Here is a 17,370-nt window from a genome sequence, read left to right on the forward strand (position 1 = left end):
TATCCCTTTGTCTTTTTGGTGAGTGCATGCACCCTATAGCAAAAACCTCTCCAAAAGAAAAAAAAAAAAAAGAAAAGAAAAAGTATGGCATATACACATTATGGAATATTACTTAGCCATAAAAAATGAGACCCAGGAGCAACTCATTTTGAACATTGATTTAAAAGAGTATACATTTTTTAGGGCTCTCTATACTATTTTTCAAAATGACTATACTCTAGAGTTCCCTTTTTTCCAGATCCTTGCCAACTTGCCATTTGTGTGTTTTCTTTTTTGAAAGGAATTGTTTACTTAATTTTATTTATTCATTTACTTTAATTTGACCAGAGAGAGAGAGGGAAAATGAGAAAGCAAGCCCCCAGTCTAGGACTTGAACTGTAGCTAGCCATGTGGGAGTCTCCAGAGCCTTAACCACCACACCACCTGCTGGTCCCCACTATTTAAGAATAGCCGTTATACTAGGTGTGAGGTGATGGGATGTTGTGAGGTTTTTTTTTTTGAAAGATTTTTGCTGTAGGGTGAGAAATCACCTCCCCAGGGGTGATGGTCATACTGCAATCCCTTCTCCACTCCTTTTGGGATTTTGGACATGTATGCACATGTACTCGGCGTGAGTTTTAAGCTGCCGGTTCTGGGACTCGATCCGCTGTTAACTACATGGGTGTCCAGCGATGTAATTACCATTATGACATCTGCTGTTCTCAGAATATAGGTTAAGATTGAACATGATTCATGAATTACCAAAGATGGATAATGGAACCTGGGGGTTTGTTCCTCTGGTTTGTGTGTTTAAAAATTTTTATAATAAAAAGATTAAAGGGTTTGGGTTGGGCATCTATTATTTTAGATAATCTGAGTTAAATGCTGTCTTTACTACAAGGTTACTATCTAAAGGAAGAGGAGACATTTTTTGTTTATTATATTTACAGTTACTCATCACCTTTGCCTTTTTGGCATTTACTACACTATAGTAGTTGTCTACCTTGGTTGCACATGAAGAGCTCGTAAAAGATATGAATGTTCTGCCCCATCTATGGAGCGTTTGATTTAATTGACTTTTAACAGGGCCTAGGTACCTTTTAGGAAGTGTGAATTATTAGTATTCTGCTAGGGTTGAGAATCACTGCTCTAGATATATTCAAACATTTAAAGACAAATTCAAAATGATTTGGATGACACCTTTTGATGGTTAGTATTTCCTTGAAGTGAGGCATCTGATTGAGTATATAACTCTCAATTATATGCCAGGAGTCTTCATAAAGTTAATGGAAAATGCATATTATGAAAAAAACTGTAAAATATGCATTATAGACTGCAGAAATTTTTGAGCCACAATGTGTACTTTAATTCCACTTTACATAAACTCTTCCTCTCAGATATTACTGGGCATATGTGTATACTGTGTCTACAACTGAGATAAGTATTTTCTTTTAAGTAAGAGCTTGATGTTTCTGCCATTTCATATTTTTTGCTATAGGGTGTGTGCACTTACCAGAGAGAGAGAGAGAGAGAGAGAGAGAGAAAGTGAGAACCCCTCCCCACCTGGGGGAAATGACCATTGTGCAATCCCTTCTCCATTCTCTTCTCTAGATTTTGGGCATGAACCCACATGCAGCTGAGATATTATTCAAGCCACTGGGTCCAGAACTAGAAACATGCAGTCAGCCAGTGGGATCCCATTACCTTAACCTCCATGCCATCTGCTGGGCTCTGCCATTATTTTTTAGAACCGTTAGTTTTGAATAAAATGATAGGACCAATCATTAGAAGTATTCAGCTTTGAGCAGATCCAGACTTTAATGTTTCCCTGCAGGACCCATTTTTGCCTATGAGAACCTGAGACTTGCGAAGTTATTTTGATAACATTGAGGTTTGTAGATAAAGAGACGGTACTAAATAAATAGGTTTTAAAAGTGAAATAAGATTGAATTATACTAGAAAATAGAAATGGAAACCTTAAAATGACCTCAGAATAAATTTGTAATCAGAAAGTTATTATTTTTTTGTGTGTGTGAAATCCTAACTTGTTCTAAGTAACTGTCTTGCAATTTTCAGGCTGTCACCCTTGATCCAAATTTTCTTGATGCTTATATCAATTTAGGAAATGTCTTGAAAGAAGCACGTATTTTTGACAGGTGAGAGAATGTTTTATTTGATATATTTTCTTGAATCTGTTGTATTGACACATGAGAGTTTGGACTGAAATTAGGACAATAGTTCTTTGAAATACATTTTTCCCTTTTTTTTTTTGTTTAGTTTCTTGCTATAGGGTGCATGTGCTCACCAGACAGAGAAAAAGTGAAAAAGTAAGGATGACCAGGCCAAAACCCTTCTTTTCTAGGTATTTTGGGCATGTGTGCCTAACATGTTTTTCAAGCCACCTTGTCTAGGACTTGAACCATGCAGTCAGACATGGGATCCAGATAACCTAACCACCACGCCACTGGCTGGCCCCACATTTTCCTTTTCTAGTGTATTTTTTTTTTCCCTACTCATGATGTCTGCTTTGTTACCTTTTAGATATAGGTACTGTTGCCTTACTTTGCACTGGTAGCTTTCCTCAAAGCCATTATCCCTCTCACTGGGAGTTTATTTGTAATTTCCTTATTGTAAAACTGTTGAAATTGTTACCTCTTGGGACCAGCAGTTGGTGTAATGGCTATTGCACTGGATTCCCACATAGTTGACTGTGGTTTGAGTCCCAGACCCAGTGGCTTAAACTCATGCCAGGCGCGTGTGCATGCGTGCCCAAGATCCCCAGAGGAGAAGGGAGGAGAAGGGATTTCAGCATGACCATCCCCCCTGGGGGGTGATTTCTCACTTTCTGTCTGTCTCTATCTTTTTGGTGAGCACATATGCCCTATAGCAAAAACCTCTCCAAAAAATAAAAGAGAAAGAAAAAGAAATAGTTATCTCTTAGACTAAATTATTCCTTTGATCTGATTAAGAAAGCTAGGTAACTCTCAACTTTTTTTTTTTTGAGAGGTTTTCGCTATAGGGCATGTGCGCTCGCCAGACAGAGAGAGAGACATAGAGACAAAAAGCGAGAAATCACCCCCAGGAGGGATGGCCATACTGCAATCCCTTCTCCTCCCGGGATCTTGGGCATGCACGCACACGCGCCTGGCATGAGTTTTTTAAGCCACTGGGTCCAGGACTCGAACCGCAGTCGACTACGTGGGAGTCCAGCGACATAGCCATTATGCTAACTGCTGGTCCCAGTAACTCTCAACTTTTAACTTGTTGTTAAAGGAAAGCCCATTATTTGGAATTAGAAAACTTCTCATTATAAAAGTACATTTTATAAAGGTACAATTTTAATTTGAGGCTAAGTATGTTGTTAACATGAATTAATTGTAACAAAACATTCATTAAAAAGTAGTAACATTTTTTTGTATGTGTGTGTGTTTTTTATTTACAGAGCTGTGGCAGCTTACCTTCGTGCCCTAAGTTTGAGTCCAAATCACGCAGTGGTGCATGGCAACCTGGCTTGTGTATACTATGAGCAAGGCCTGATAGATCTGGCAATAGACACCTACAGGCGAGCTATTGAACTGCAACCACATTTTCCTGATGCTTACTGCAACCTAGCCAATGCTCTCAAAGAGAAGGGCAGTGTAAGGATTTTTATCTAGTCTACTTCTTTCTTATCTGGTAGGATTAAGAAAATCTTTTTTGTACATATAGTTACTAAGTATTGAGATAGTGTATTGGTTTACTTTTGCATTTCGGTTAAGAGGAAGAATACCCCAAAATACCCATTTTCTGGAGTTTTTCCAGCCATTAGGCTTAACTGAGCAATTATTAGAATTGCTAGGACGATGTTAATAGTGACTCTGTGATTCTTCTGTATAGGTTTTGAATAGTTTGTTTTGTTTCCTAGGTTGCTGAAGCAGAAGATTGTTATAATACAGCTCTCCGTCTGTGTCCCACCCATGCAGACTCTCTGAATAACCTAGCCAATATCAAACGAGAACAAGGAAATATTGAAGAAGCAGTTCGATTGTATCGGAAAGCGTTAGAAGTATGTTGAGGGTGATGTGGCTGGGGATTTAAACTGTGTTAGTAGAGAGAAAGCAGTTAATTTTGCTGTGTCATTCACCTCTTTGTAAAAATAGAGGTTGAATTGTTTAGATAAAGGAGTATTCTTTGAAACAATAAATAATTAATACATAAGGTATGATGCTAGATTGTGTGTGACAGTTAAGAAAATCTCTTCATTCAGAATTCACTACTTTGTGGATAAAGATCTGTACAAAATTAACAGTAAGCCACAGTTCAAGACAAGTTACCAATAAGTATATAATTTCAGTACCCGATGTCTATATGGTGGTAAGTAGGTGTTAGGAGTTTAGAGGAGAAAAATTTTGGTGGTGCTGGAACCGTCAGCATAAACTCAAGAGAAGGAGAAGTCTTATATTTGAAACAAGGAGAGGTATAAAATAGAGAAAGGTAGAATTTGAGCAGCTAGGCCTTGAAGAATGAGTATACTTGCAAAAGGTGGAGAGAAGCTTAGGGATATAAATGTACTTGAACAAAGTTCTTAAGGTTGTGGTAAGTTGCAGCTGTTGTTTCGGCAGATTTTGTATTAACCTCAGTTATGATCTTGATTTATAGGTCTTCCCAGAATTTGCTGCTGCCCATTCAAATTTAGCAAGTGTGCTACAGCAGCAGGGAAAACTGCAGGAAGCTCTGATGCATTATAAGGAGGCTATTCGGTAAGAAACTCAACTATTTAATTTAAAAATTTTTGACCTTTGGCAGGAGATAAAGTGAATTTTTTTCCTTTTTCTTTTTTAAATTTGCTATGAGAAATGTGTGCTTGCAGGAGAGAGACAGAGGGAGAGAGAAAGTGAGAAAGCACCTCCCAGGGGGTGGCTGCACAGTCCCTTCTCAAATTCTCTCTTGGGGTTTTGGGCATGCGTGTGCTGAGCATATTTTTCAAGCTGTTGCATCATGGAGTCGACTGTGCAGATGGCCATGAGGAATCCAGCTGCTTTAACCACCATGCCACCAGCTGACCCTAAAATGGCTTTTTTTTTTAAGTTTTTGCCATAGGGCATGTGTGCTTGGAAGAGAGACAGAGAGAGACAATGACAGAAAGTGAGACATCACCACACAAAGTGGCCACACTGCCAGTCCCTCCTCTTCTGTTCTCTCAGGATTTTGGGGGTGTGCGTGCATGCACACACACGTGCCAGGCATGATATCCAAGCCGTTGGGTCCAGGACTCAAACTGTGGGTGGCTCTGTGGGAATCCAGTGCTTTAACCACCATGCCACCTGTCGACCCCTAAAATGGGGACAATAACAACAATACATTTATAGTACAGGGGTTTAAAATTCTTTGTACTAAATAAATATAACCTTTGTTCTTTTTTTTTTTTTTTTTTTTTTTTTTTTTTAAAGAATTAGTCCTACCTTTGCTGATGCCTATTCTAATATGGGAAACACTCTAAAGGAGATGCAGGATGTTCAGGGAGCCTTGCAGTGTTATACGCGTGCCATTCAGATTAACCCTGCATTTGCAGATGCCCACAGTAATCTGGCTTCCATTCACAAGGTACTACTGTTTATTACAATATGTACATCTTAGTACCTCGTGTTTAATTTTAGGAAGCTTCATCCCACTTTATTTATTTCCAGGATTCAGGGAATATCCCAGAAGCAATAGCTTCTTACCGCACAGCTCTGAAACTTAAGCCTGATTTTCCTGATGCTTATTGTAACTTGGCACATTGCCTGCAGGTAAGACTAGTAGTCCAGTACTTGGTTTTCAGTGTTTGTAATTATTATGTACCATAATAATCCAAGCCTGACTTTTTAATATAATTTATCTGACATTACTGTAAGCCAAAGACATGTAAAACATTAAATCCTGGGATAGGGTTTTCAGGATAATAACTTCTTTTTACTTTCTCTAGATTGTCTGTAATTGGACAGATTATGATGAGCGAATGAAGAAGTTGGTCAGTATTGTGGCTGACCAGTTAGAGAAAAATAGGTTGCCATCTGTGCATCCTCATCATAGTATGCTGTATCCTCTTTCTCATGGCTTCAGGAAGGCTATTGCTGAGAGGCATGGGAACCTCTGTTTGGATAAGGTGTGATTCTTTTGTTTTAATCTTTTTGTTGTAAACTAAAACACAGATACAGAAAACTGCAAATCAAATGTATGCCCTAATGAATTATCATAAAGGGAACACTAACCAAGTTGACAAATGAAATTTCATCAGCCACCCTAGAAGCCCCTTCCATTAAGTCCTGTCTCAAGCACAACCCCCTGTACTCCATGAAGTAGAGTCATTAATTTAAACACTAACAGTAGACTTACAGTGTTTTTCTTTAAGTTGAAAACCATAGTGTTTTAATAAAATGTTTGGCATTTTATTTTTGACATTTTATACTCACCTTTGAGAGAGCACTATTGATCACAGGTTGGAACATGCTCTGGAGATTGTAGTCCTAGATGGAATTATGGTTTCAAAAAATGTTGCCCTAGAGATTGGGGCCAGCCAGGGAGCGTGGTGGTAAAGGTGACTAGATCCCACATGGCCAAGTGTGGTGTTCGAGTCTGGAGCTGGCACCTTGGAAAATATGCTGGGCACGTGTGTTTGTGAACTCAAAATCCTGAGAAGAGAATGGAGGAGAAGGAACTGTGGCATGGCTCTCCCCTCTGGGGGGTGATTTTTCACTTTTCCTCCCTCTTACTCTCTAGCGAGTGCACGTGCCTGTAGCAAAACCTTAAAAAAGTTTCCTCACAGAATTTTCTAGAAAACTGCAAGAATTATCATGCTCTATCTAAATGTCTTTGTTTCTACAAGTTTTAGCTTTGCTCAGGCTATTGCACAGATCTCATGAATAGGTGAAGTGTAAAGCATGTTACATAAACCTGCCTACATTTCATTGAACTGGCTATGTGAATTAAATCAAGTGCTCTTGGCAAACCTTTCTCAACAGGTGTGAGATACAGGCTTTTAGTCAGTTTTCATAGATGAAAATTTACGTATGGACTCAACTTTACTAACAAACATTGGATTGCTTCTCTTGGTAGATTAATGTTCTTCATAAACCACCATATGAGCATCCAAAAGACTTGAAGCTCAGTGATGGTCGACTGCGTGTTGGATATGTGAGTTCTGACTTTGGGAATCATCCTACTTCTCACCTCATGCAGTCTATTCCAGGCATGCACAATCCTGATAAATTTGAGGTAAGACTTGTTTCTCTACAATCACTGTCTGTATAACCCACAGTGGTGACTTTATTGTCACCGTTAAGGGTGAACCTCCGAATTTTGGAATGACTTGAGCCAAGGTTATTAAATATACTATGTGCTCCCTTTCAGGTATTTTGTTATGCCCTGAGCCCAGATGATGGCACAAACTTCCGAGTGAAGGTGATGGCAGAGGCCAATCATTTTATTGATCTTTCTCAGGTAGGCGAAACTCCTGTATTTCCAACTTCATTTGAGTAAATTTGAATAAAACTATTGGCATATAGTTTGTATTTTTGATAAGTATTAAACATTAACTACTGCTTATGGGTGGCAATTGCTTTGATCTTATTTCCTTGGTCATTTAGTTTTAAAGTCAGCATAGCTTTTGCTGAGGTTGAAAAATGAAACAGAAATGTGTATTCATGGGGCTGACAGGTGGTGTGGTGGTTAAGGTAATGGACTCCCACATGGCCGACCATGGTGCAGGTCCTGGGCCTGGTGGCCTGCTTTCTTACTTTCTCTCTCTCTCTGATCAAATTGGGAAAAAAAAAATAAAGTTAAATGAAATAACTTCTTTTGTGTGTGGGGGGGAGATTTTTGCTATAGGGTGTGTGCACTCACCAGAGAGACAGAAAGTGAGAAATCACGCCCTGGGGGGATGGCCATGCCGCAATCCCTTCTCCACTCTCCTCTCAGGATCTTGGGCACACACGCACACGCGCCCGGCGTGAGTTTAAGCCACCGGGTCTGGGACTCAAACCACGGTCGACTACATGGGAGTCCAGCGGCATAGCCATTATGCCAACTGCTGGTCCCAAATAATTCTTAAAAAAATGTGTATTTGTGTCCATACATACGATTTTTCTGGGTCTCAAGTCAGTACTTGTGATAGTAGAGACCTAAGAAATATTAATAAAACAAAATGGTGACTTGGGTGAGAGTAAATAAGTCATTTAAAGAAAATAGGGGAACTGTGATTCATGTATTTGCCTTTTGTTTCTTTATTTCTATACTTGGTCTGTTGTTACTTCTTCTAGGAGCATATGTTTTATAATAACTTAAGATTCAACTTTTGTATGGGGGTTAACTTGCTGAATGTGTAGACTACAGTTTTTTCTTTATAGACTATTGGCAACTTTGACTAGTAGAGATATATGCTATGTAACTCCTATAGCGTATTACCAAGGTGACCTGTGTGTGTGTGTGTAGTGTGTTTACACACATACCACTACACTTGATCTTAGCCAAAAGTGTGAGAAGTGACATATACACAAATGTACAATGTATGCATATAGATGTACTTATATATGTACATGTATGCGTGTGTGTGTTTAGGGTTAAACACATTTGTCATTTAATAAGTGGTATGTACCATCATCTTTTGCTATATAGTTATCACTTCAAGTGGAAGCCTGACCTTTTAAAATTTCTTTTCAAGTTCATTTATTCATATCTTGGAGGGAATACCTCAAACAGGGCCTTTTTTTTTTTTAATTTTTAAGAGCTTGCCTTAGGGCGTGTGAGCTCACCAGAGGGAGGGAGAGATACAGAGACAGTGAGAGAGAAAGTGAGAGATGGCCACACTGTAACCCCTTCTCCTCCATTCTCCTCCTGGGATCTTGGGCATGCATGTACATGCACCTGGTGTGATTGTGAAGCCACTGGGTTTGGGACTCAAACCGCTGTCTGCCATGTGGGAATTCAGTTACTTCACGACTACACTATCTACTGGTCCCCCTAAACAAGGTCTTTATGCTGCAATTTACCCTGCATCTTAGCTGGCCCAGGCATGGGCACATATGCATTCCCAGCATGCATGCTCAGGAAGGTCCTGGGATGCAAAACTAGAATTTTTCTTTGTGGGTCCATGTGCGTCATCAGTGCTCCACTGCCTGTCTCCAAGCATGATTTTTTTTTTTTATTCAAGCCTGATCATTTTTTGATGTATAGTTGTACTCTGGGCAAGAAACATACTGCTCTCTATGAGACATTCAGGGACTCAGTGCTTATTGACTGAAGTCTTATCAGCTCTTCAGCATAGCTTTTACAACCTTTCTCAGTTTGCTACTTTAGCATACTTCCACCCACCATTCACCTTCATATTTACCCTATACCAAATTAAAGTGAACTCAGCATTTTTTATTTTTATTTTCTCATCTGTTTTTCTTTTTTTTTTTTTTTTAAATCTTGGAGTTTACTCTAATTCTTTATTCATACCATTCTCTACCGCAGTTGTATTTTGTTAAAATCTAATCACCCTGGAAGGCTCCTTTTATTTTATTTTTAAAAGAATTATTTATTTGGGACCAGCAGATGGCGTAATGATTACATCACTGGAATCCCACGTAGTCGACCACGGTTCGAGTCCTGGACCAGCAGCTTAAAACTCATGCCGGGTGCGTGTGCTTGCGTGCCCAAAATCCCGAGGAGAATGGAGTGCAATGTGGCCATCCTCCCTGGGGGATGATTTCTCGCTTTCTGTTTCTCTGTCTCTCTGGTGAGTGCATGTGCCCTATAGCAAAAATCTCTCTTTAAAAAAATAGAATTAGTTATTTATCATTATTACTATTTCTTTAATTTGCTACAGGGCACTTTCACTCGGGGGGTGGGGGAAGAGCAAGCTGCCAGGTCCAGGACTTGGCTATGTGTGCTTCAACCATCATGCCACCTACTGGCCTGTGGAGGCCCATTTGAAATACAACTCCTCTGTGAAACTAATGTTGCTTATATATTCAATTTAGAAATAGACTTCCCTTCATCTGCATTTTGTTTTTGTAATGCTTTAGGTCCCGTTCAGTGGCACTTAACCATATTTTTGCCTTGCATTGATGTAGTTAATTTAAGTTCTCGGGCTGGCGGGTGGCATGGTGGTTAAGGGTGCTGGACTCCCACATGGCCGACCGAGGTTTGAGTCCCAGACCTGGTGGCTTGCTTTTTCACTTTCTTTCTCTCTCTCTCTCTCTGTACATCTCTGGTCAAATTAAAAAATAAATAGATAAAGCTAAATAAAATAATTTTTTAAAAAACATTTACGTTCTTAACACTTTTGCAGCTGAGGATCTGAATTCTGTTTAATTCCATTAAAACCAATTGACTTAATCTGAGATTATATATAGTTTATAATTTCTATTCCATAGATTCCATGTAATGGAAAAGCAGCTGATCGTATCCATCAGGATGGAATTCACATTCTTGTAAATATGAATGGTTATACCAAGGGTGCCCGAAATGAGCTTTTTGCTCTCAGGCCAGCTCCTATTCAGGTAAAAGAATTAATAATAATTGGTCACTATGTATAGTGGGCTAAAAAGACAGTGATGTGTCTTTTTTCCTCTGGTTAACAAACATTTGAAACAATAGGGCAGACATACTTGATTTTAAAAAGGTGTAATGCATAGGGACAAAGAAGATTGAAAGTAGAATGCAATGTTTATGGGTACATGTGGATGGAATCTTGCATTTGAGTATAATCGCTTAGTACATAGAAGGTTAGCCTGAAATACCACTCAATTGCTCTTGGCTTAAAAAATCTATCCTTGTTTGTTTGCTCCTTTACCTTACCTATTTACCTATGGAGCCTACTTTTTTTTTTTAATTCATAATAGAGTATGTGCTTGTGAGAGTGACAGGTGGTGGGGATGGGGAGAGGCACAGTGGAAGAGATGGAGAAGGGAGCACCCTCCACATGATCTGGCCATTCCTTGATCCTCTTTCTCCAGTCCTCTCTCTAGTCCTATTGATCCTGGACTGTTTCAGGTCAAACTGAGGTCACCATGTAGGATCTCACTATGCTACAGAGCCAACCCTAATTTTGAGACCTGATAAAGATTTTTTTTTTAAACTTTAAGGTAATGGCTCTGACATAGAAAAGGCTGTCCCTATTTAGTATATATAACTTCATGGATTTAGAGATAAGTATACCTGATGAAGGTTCTTTTTTTTTTTTTTTTCCCCTGATGAAGGTTCTTAATCTTTTTTTTTTTTTTTTTTAAAGGCAATGTGGCTGGGATACCCGGGAACTAGTGGTGCGCTTTTCATGGATTATATCATCACTGATCAGGAAACTTCACCAGCTGAAGTTGCTGAGCAGTATTCTGAGAAACTGGCTTATATGCCCCACACCTTCTTTATTGGTGATCATGCTAATATGTTCCCTCACCTGAAGGTAGGTATAAAATAGTGCTGGGGGGAGTTTAAAAAAACTGTAGTCATTTATTTATGTACATCCTGAAAGACATGTCTAAAATGATTTTTTTTCCCTTTAGAAAAAAGCAGTCATCGATTTTAAGTCCAATGGGCATATTTATGACAATCGAATAGTTCTGAATGGCATCGACCTCAAAGCATTTCTTGATAGTCTACCAGATGTGAAAATTGTCAAGGTCAGAACATAGTATTGTTGTTGAAGTAAAGTTAGCTATGTTTGGGATCTTACCCTAATGATTCATTTTATGTCTTTCTTAGATGAAATGTCCTGATGGAGGAGACAATGCGGACAGCAGTAATACAGCTCTTAATATGCCTGTTATTCCTATGAATACGATTGCAGAAGCAGTTATTGAAATGATTAACAGAGGACAGATTCAGATAACAATTAATGGATTCAGTATTAGCAATGGATTGGCAACTACCCAGGTGAGAAGAGAATAAGAGACCATGCTATGTACTACCAGGCATCCGTTTATTCCCTTAAGCCTTATAATAACTCTAGGAGGTAAGCATCAGTATTGTGTTTTGTAGATGAAGAAATGAGTTCAGTGGAAATTAGCATCCATGTAGATTCATCTGAGTTTTAAAGTCTTCTGTGCTGAGACCAAGCAGGTGGCATGGTGTTAAGGCACTGGACACTCCCACATGGCTGACCACAGTTCAAGTCCCGGACCTGGTGGCTTGCTTTCTCACTTTCCTCTCTGTCTGTCTCTCTCTCTCTGGTCAGATTAAAATATGAATAAATACATTTTTTTAAAAATCTGAAATAAAATAAAGTCTCCTGTGTTCAACTGATAGATTTCTTAGACTGTTGTATAAATAGCTTGTTATTTTCTGTCTATGACTTTATTTTCTTATTGTACGGTGAACTGTCTGTAGACTTACTTCTATAAACCCATCATTTCCTTGGTTAAATCCCACTCAGACTTTCAGATCAGATTTCTCCTCCAAGAATCTGTTCCCGTACTTGTCTTTAATCTCTCCATTGGTACCTGGCCTCTATACTACTGTAATATTTGGGATATATCATTACATTCAGCATAATACATTATAATTCTCTCTGTATCTTCCACTGAATTAAATTACTGTAAGGTTCATGTCTTTTTTTTTTTAATTAAATCTTATTTATTTTTTCTATGGGGCAGAGGAGCACCCCCAGCCCAGTCAGCCTAGATTACTGGTGTGTACATGTATTCGCAGTATACAGACTCTGGGACATGAACCCAGGAACTTCCCATGTTGGTCTGGCTTCATGGAGTGTTGTGTTATGCTCTGCCCCTGCTGCTGCTGGTGTAGAGGACTCATGTTTTGACCACAGTAATGTGATATGTAGTAAATGAATATGTATTGCGTAGTTGAATAAGTGAATGTGTACCTTGGTCAAGAGAATGTAAGGCAAGGATTTCTAGCCTCTTTGGAGTTAACAGTTTTGCCTAAATGTCCATACGTGCCTGCAATAGTTATATAACAAGGTAAGACAGTACTCAAATATGTGGTAATTATAAGATAAGACTATAATTATGAATGTCCATGATCAATATGAGGGGAGAGAGTCTAGGGAGTACGTATCATCTGGAGGAATAAGTAAGTTTAGCCTTGAAGGGTGGGTATGATTTGTAAATGGACATTTCATTCTATTAATAAGAGTGAGCAAAAACTTGCTATTGGAGTAATAGAGCTTTGAGAATTTTTTGTCTAGAACAAGAAGTTTTGTAGTATAATCCCCTTCAGATTAAGATAATCTTGCAACTATTTTCCTTAAAGTTTCTTTGAAAGTTTATTTGCTCAATTTTCCCTGAGTGAGACAGCATACTCAACAGGGTCTTGACAGCATGATTCGCTCTCAGCCCCAGCCAGCTCTGGATCCTGGGAATGTGCATGTCCAGTGTATTCTGGGAGGTCTGAAGACACAAACTAGGGGCCCTCCCATGTGGGTCACCCTTGGAGTTCATTGTGTTTTATGGATTCTTTTTTATTGAGGCCACCCTCTGGCTCCCATATTTTACTTTTCTAAAAAATTAATATAACATAAATATTTTGTCATCTCACAGTTCATCGACATTTTATTTTATTTTATTTTGAGTGATTTTTGTTATAAGGTGTGTGTGCTCACCAGAAAGACAGGAAGTGAGAAATCATACCCTGAGGGATGACCATGTCACAATCCCTTGTCCTCCATTCTCCTCTCGGGATCTTGGACACGCAAGTGCACACACCCCACAGGGTCCTGGACTCGAACTGTGGTCAGTTATGTGGGAGTCCAGCAATGTAACCATTATGCCATCTGCTGGTCCCAGTCGACATGACTTGTAATGTAATGGTTATATCACTTTACATCTGTTTTATGGATTCTTCATCAATGAAGAAATACTAAGTTATCTTGACTTTAAATATAATAATCATTCTTTCCTTTGTTCTAGATCAACAATAAGGCTGCAACTGGAGAGGAGGTTCCCCGTACCATTATTGTAACCACCCGTTCTCAGTACGGGTTACCAGAAGATGCTATTGTGTACTGTAACTTTAATCAGTTGTATAAAATTGACCCTTCTACTTTGCAGATGTGGGCAAATGTAAGTATGTGTAGATTAATGTTTAGAGGCCAATAAAAGTTATGTATATACGATGTCTTTCTGAGGCTGGTCTCCTTACCCCCATTCAGGAGGTGATGCACTCATTTTTAATTTTCAAAAGAATTATAGATTTTCGGGAACCAGCAGTTAGCGTAATGGCTATGTCGCTGGACTCCCATGTAGTCGACCGCGGTTCGTGTCCCGAACCCGGAGGCTTAAAACTCACACCGGGCGCGTGTGCATGTGTGCCCAAAATCCCGAGAGGAGAAGGGATTGCGGCGTGGCCATCCCCCCTGGGGAGTGATTTCTCGCTTTCTGTCTCTCTGTCTCTCTCTGTCTGTCTGGTGAGCGCACGCGCCCTATAGCAAAAACCTCTCCCCCCAAAAAAAAAAGCATTACAGATTTTCCAGTCATTTTAAAATTTCTCCTTCTGATGTCTAAACATGACATTATGAACTTTTTGAATTTATATATTCTAAGTCTTCTGTCTGAAATAGGAGTCAGCAGATTTTTTCTAAAAAGGGCTCGATGGTAAATATTTTCATTTTGTGGTTTACTACTCTTTTTCACATATACTCAGTTCTGCTGTTACAGCACGAAAACACCAGACATTATGTAAATAAATAAGCGTGGCTGTGTTCTAATAAAATTTTATTAAAAAAACTGGCTGTATGCCAAATTTGGCCCATAGGCTTTAATTTGTCAATCTCTGGTATAAACTTATAGCAAAAGCTGTCATGTACATCCACCCATGTTTAACATTCTTGTGATAATTTGGAATTATAACCGGGAAGGAAAGAGTCGATTTATACCGTTACCTCTCAGTGAGTTCATCATTCCTTTGCATAAGCAGGATATTGAATATCCATAACTGATTCTTAGGTCGTAGAACTAAAATGGCATGTTTCATGTTAAGTAATCTGGAGATAATTCCTTGGTTGAGTTTTCCTTTTCCCTGATTTTTTTTTTTTTAAAGGAAAGGGGAGGGTAGGAAAGAAGGCAAAAGAGTACAGTTCTGTCCCTTAATTCTCACTTCCCAGTGTTCAAAAAAACCTTAACCGAAAGCTTTTTTGCAAGTTTGTAGCAAATTTATATGGTAGCAAAACTATCTGAGCTGTCATTATGCTAGTTGGTCTTTTATTTGCTCCATTTAGAGATATTAATGTGTTTATAGGGAATTGGCTCAGAGCATTATGTAATAGACATATACTGTACTACTGTAAAAAGTCTGAATATTCATAATTCAGAAATTCATCTGTTCTCATGGCTTTTAGAGACAGGATTATGAACTTGTGTGGTATATTGAGTAGATCTCGATCTAAATCAGGAGTTGACAAACTGGATCAAATCCAGCCCACTGCTTGTTTCTTTAAAAAAATAAAAAAAAAGTTTTAGTGACACAAAGCCATACCTGTCTATTTGCGTAACATCTATGGCAGCTTTCAAGCTACAGTGGAAGAATTGAGCAGTTAACAACAGAGTCCATGTGGCCACAAAGCCAGAAGCATTTGCCGTTTGGCCCTTTATAGAAAAAGTGTTGATCTCTGATCTTTTGGGCTGTTGGGAAAGCCATGATGCATTTTTGTATAGAGAAACACATGACTTTCCTGACCACCTACTAGATTAGGCAAATAAAGGCAGCCAGAGTGCGTTACCTTTCTGTCTCTGTCATGGCGGGGGATTTAAAATTTGAAGTGGAAAATTCCTATCTCTTCAACAAAAACCTCTCCCTATGTCCATTCCCACAGGATATTTCCACTTCAGGTTTTGCCAATTAGTAACTGGTTTTGTGTCTTCTAACGTCATTCTCCTTTCTTTGAATTCTCCCTGGGGGAGAGCTAAGCAGAAGAGCAATAATTCAGGTGATCTCATTTGTCTTTGTGAAGGAAAGACTTCAGTTCTCAGTAGGCTTCTATCTGCATGAGAAGAATCGAGTGTTGTAGAAGAACTATGGAAGCCTTTGCGAGGGGCAAATCTGCTATTAATAATTATTCTTGTTTTCTCTATTTTAGATTCTGAAGCGCGTTCCCAATAGTGTGCTCTGGTTGTTGCGTTTTCCAGCAGTAGGAGAACCTAATATTCAACAGTATGCACAAAACATGGGCCTTCCCCAGAACCGTATAATTTTTTCACCTGTTGCTCCTAAAGAGGAACATGTCAGGAGAGGCCAGCTGGCTGATGTTTGTCTGGACACTCCCCTCTGTAATGGGCACACCACAGGGATGGATGTCCTCTGGGCAGGGACACCCATGGTGACTATGCCAGGTGAGTTGCTGATGAGTCACCAGAATTCTTAATCTCCTTTTGGAGGAGATAATTCAAGTGAAATTATATGTACTAGAAGCAGCATTTAAGGCAAGGCGATAGAAAGTGAGACTCGTTCAAGTCTGAACACTTAGTTCCTTTCTCCTCATCTGCATTGCGTGGATGCTTGACATAAATATCATTGGTAACTACATGCTATTTACGTTCTCAGATGCGTAATTGTTATCATTCTTATTATTACAGGAGAGACGCTTGCTTCTCGAGTTGCAGCTTCCCAGCTCACTTGCTTAGGTTGTCTTGAGCTTATTGCTAAAAATAGACAAGAGTATGAAGACATAGCTGTGAAACTGGGAACTGATCTAGAATAGTAAGTAAACTTTTCTTGTGAACAGATGATATATATTAAAGTAGAATATAACTTATAAAAGGAAACCATAAATAATGTTACTACAAAATAGATGCATTAGTTGTATAATGTATAATCTCTGGATGGGAAAACGTGCACAGTCTCATAAATTAGGTGAATCAATAGCTTTTGCTATGTAAAAAATAAATGGTTAGGGGGACCAGCAGTTAGCGTAATGGCTATGTCGCTGGACTCCCACGTAGTCGACCGTGGTTCGGGTCCCTGACCCGGTGGCTTAAACTCTCGCCAGGCGCGTGTGCGTGCGTGCTCAAGATCCCGAGAGGAGAATGGAGGAGAAGGGATTGTGGTGTGGCTGTCCCCTCTGGGGGGTGATTTCTCGCTTTATGTCTTTCTGTCTCTCTCTCTGTCTGTCTGGCGAGCGCACGCGCCCTATAGCAAAAACCTCTCAAAAAAAAAAAAAATGGTTGGGTGGTGGTAAAAAATGGGTGGGTGGTGGTTAAGGGTGCTGGACTCCCACATGGCCGACCACAGTTCGAGTTCCAGACCTGGTGGCTTGCTTTCTCACGTTCTCTTTCACATTCTATCCCTCTCTGGTTAAAATTAAAATGAATAAGTACATAAATAAAATAAATAAAATTGAATAAAATAAATAAATGGCTGAATAAAATTTAAGGAAATGGGGGCTGGCAAGTGGCGTGGTGGTTAAGGGGGCTGGACTCTCACAATGTTCACCATTGT

General features: G+C 39.3%; 1 protein-coding gene across 2 annotated transcripts in view; it reads left to right on the plus strand.

Annotated features, from left to right (window-relative positions):
• OGT (O-linked N-acetylglucosamine (GlcNAc) transferase) overlaps positions 1-17,370 on the plus strand; it is a 38,991-nt gene that overhangs the window by 18,615 nt on the left and 3,006 nt on the right. For both annotated transcript variants that reach the window (XM_006158059.3, XM_006158060.3), the window contains exons 6-21: positions 2,056-2,135; positions 3,422-3,617; positions 3,884-4,024; positions 4,618-4,718; positions 5,409-5,562; positions 5,646-5,747; positions 5,924-6,103; positions 7,054-7,212; positions 7,348-7,437; positions 10,356-10,481; positions 11,213-11,383; positions 11,484-11,600; positions 11,683-11,853; positions 13,848-14,000; positions 16,013-16,265; positions 16,509-16,632. In XM_006158059.3, the coding sequence (XP_006158121.1) occupies positions 2,056-2,135; positions 3,422-3,617; positions 3,884-4,024; positions 4,618-4,718; positions 5,409-5,562; positions 5,646-5,747; positions 5,924-6,103; positions 7,054-7,212; positions 7,348-7,437; positions 10,356-10,481; positions 11,213-11,383; positions 11,484-11,600; positions 11,683-11,853; positions 13,848-14,000; positions 16,013-16,265; positions 16,509-16,632 (2,318 nt within the window). The remainder of the gene's footprint in view (positions 1-2,055; positions 2,136-3,421; positions 3,618-3,883; positions 4,025-4,617; positions 4,719-5,408; positions 5,563-5,645; positions 5,748-5,923; positions 6,104-7,053; positions 7,213-7,347; positions 7,438-10,355; positions 10,482-11,212; positions 11,384-11,483; positions 11,601-11,682; positions 11,854-13,847; positions 14,001-16,012; positions 16,266-16,508; positions 16,633-17,370) is intronic.

Source organism: Tupaia chinensis, unplaced genomic scaffold (genome assembly GCF_000334495.1).
Source record: "Tupaia chinensis unplaced genomic scaffold, TupChi_1.0 Scaffold000571_1, whole genome shotgun sequence".
Lineage (NCBI taxonomy): Eukaryota > Metazoa > Chordata > Mammalia > Scandentia > Tupaiidae > Tupaia > Tupaia belangeri.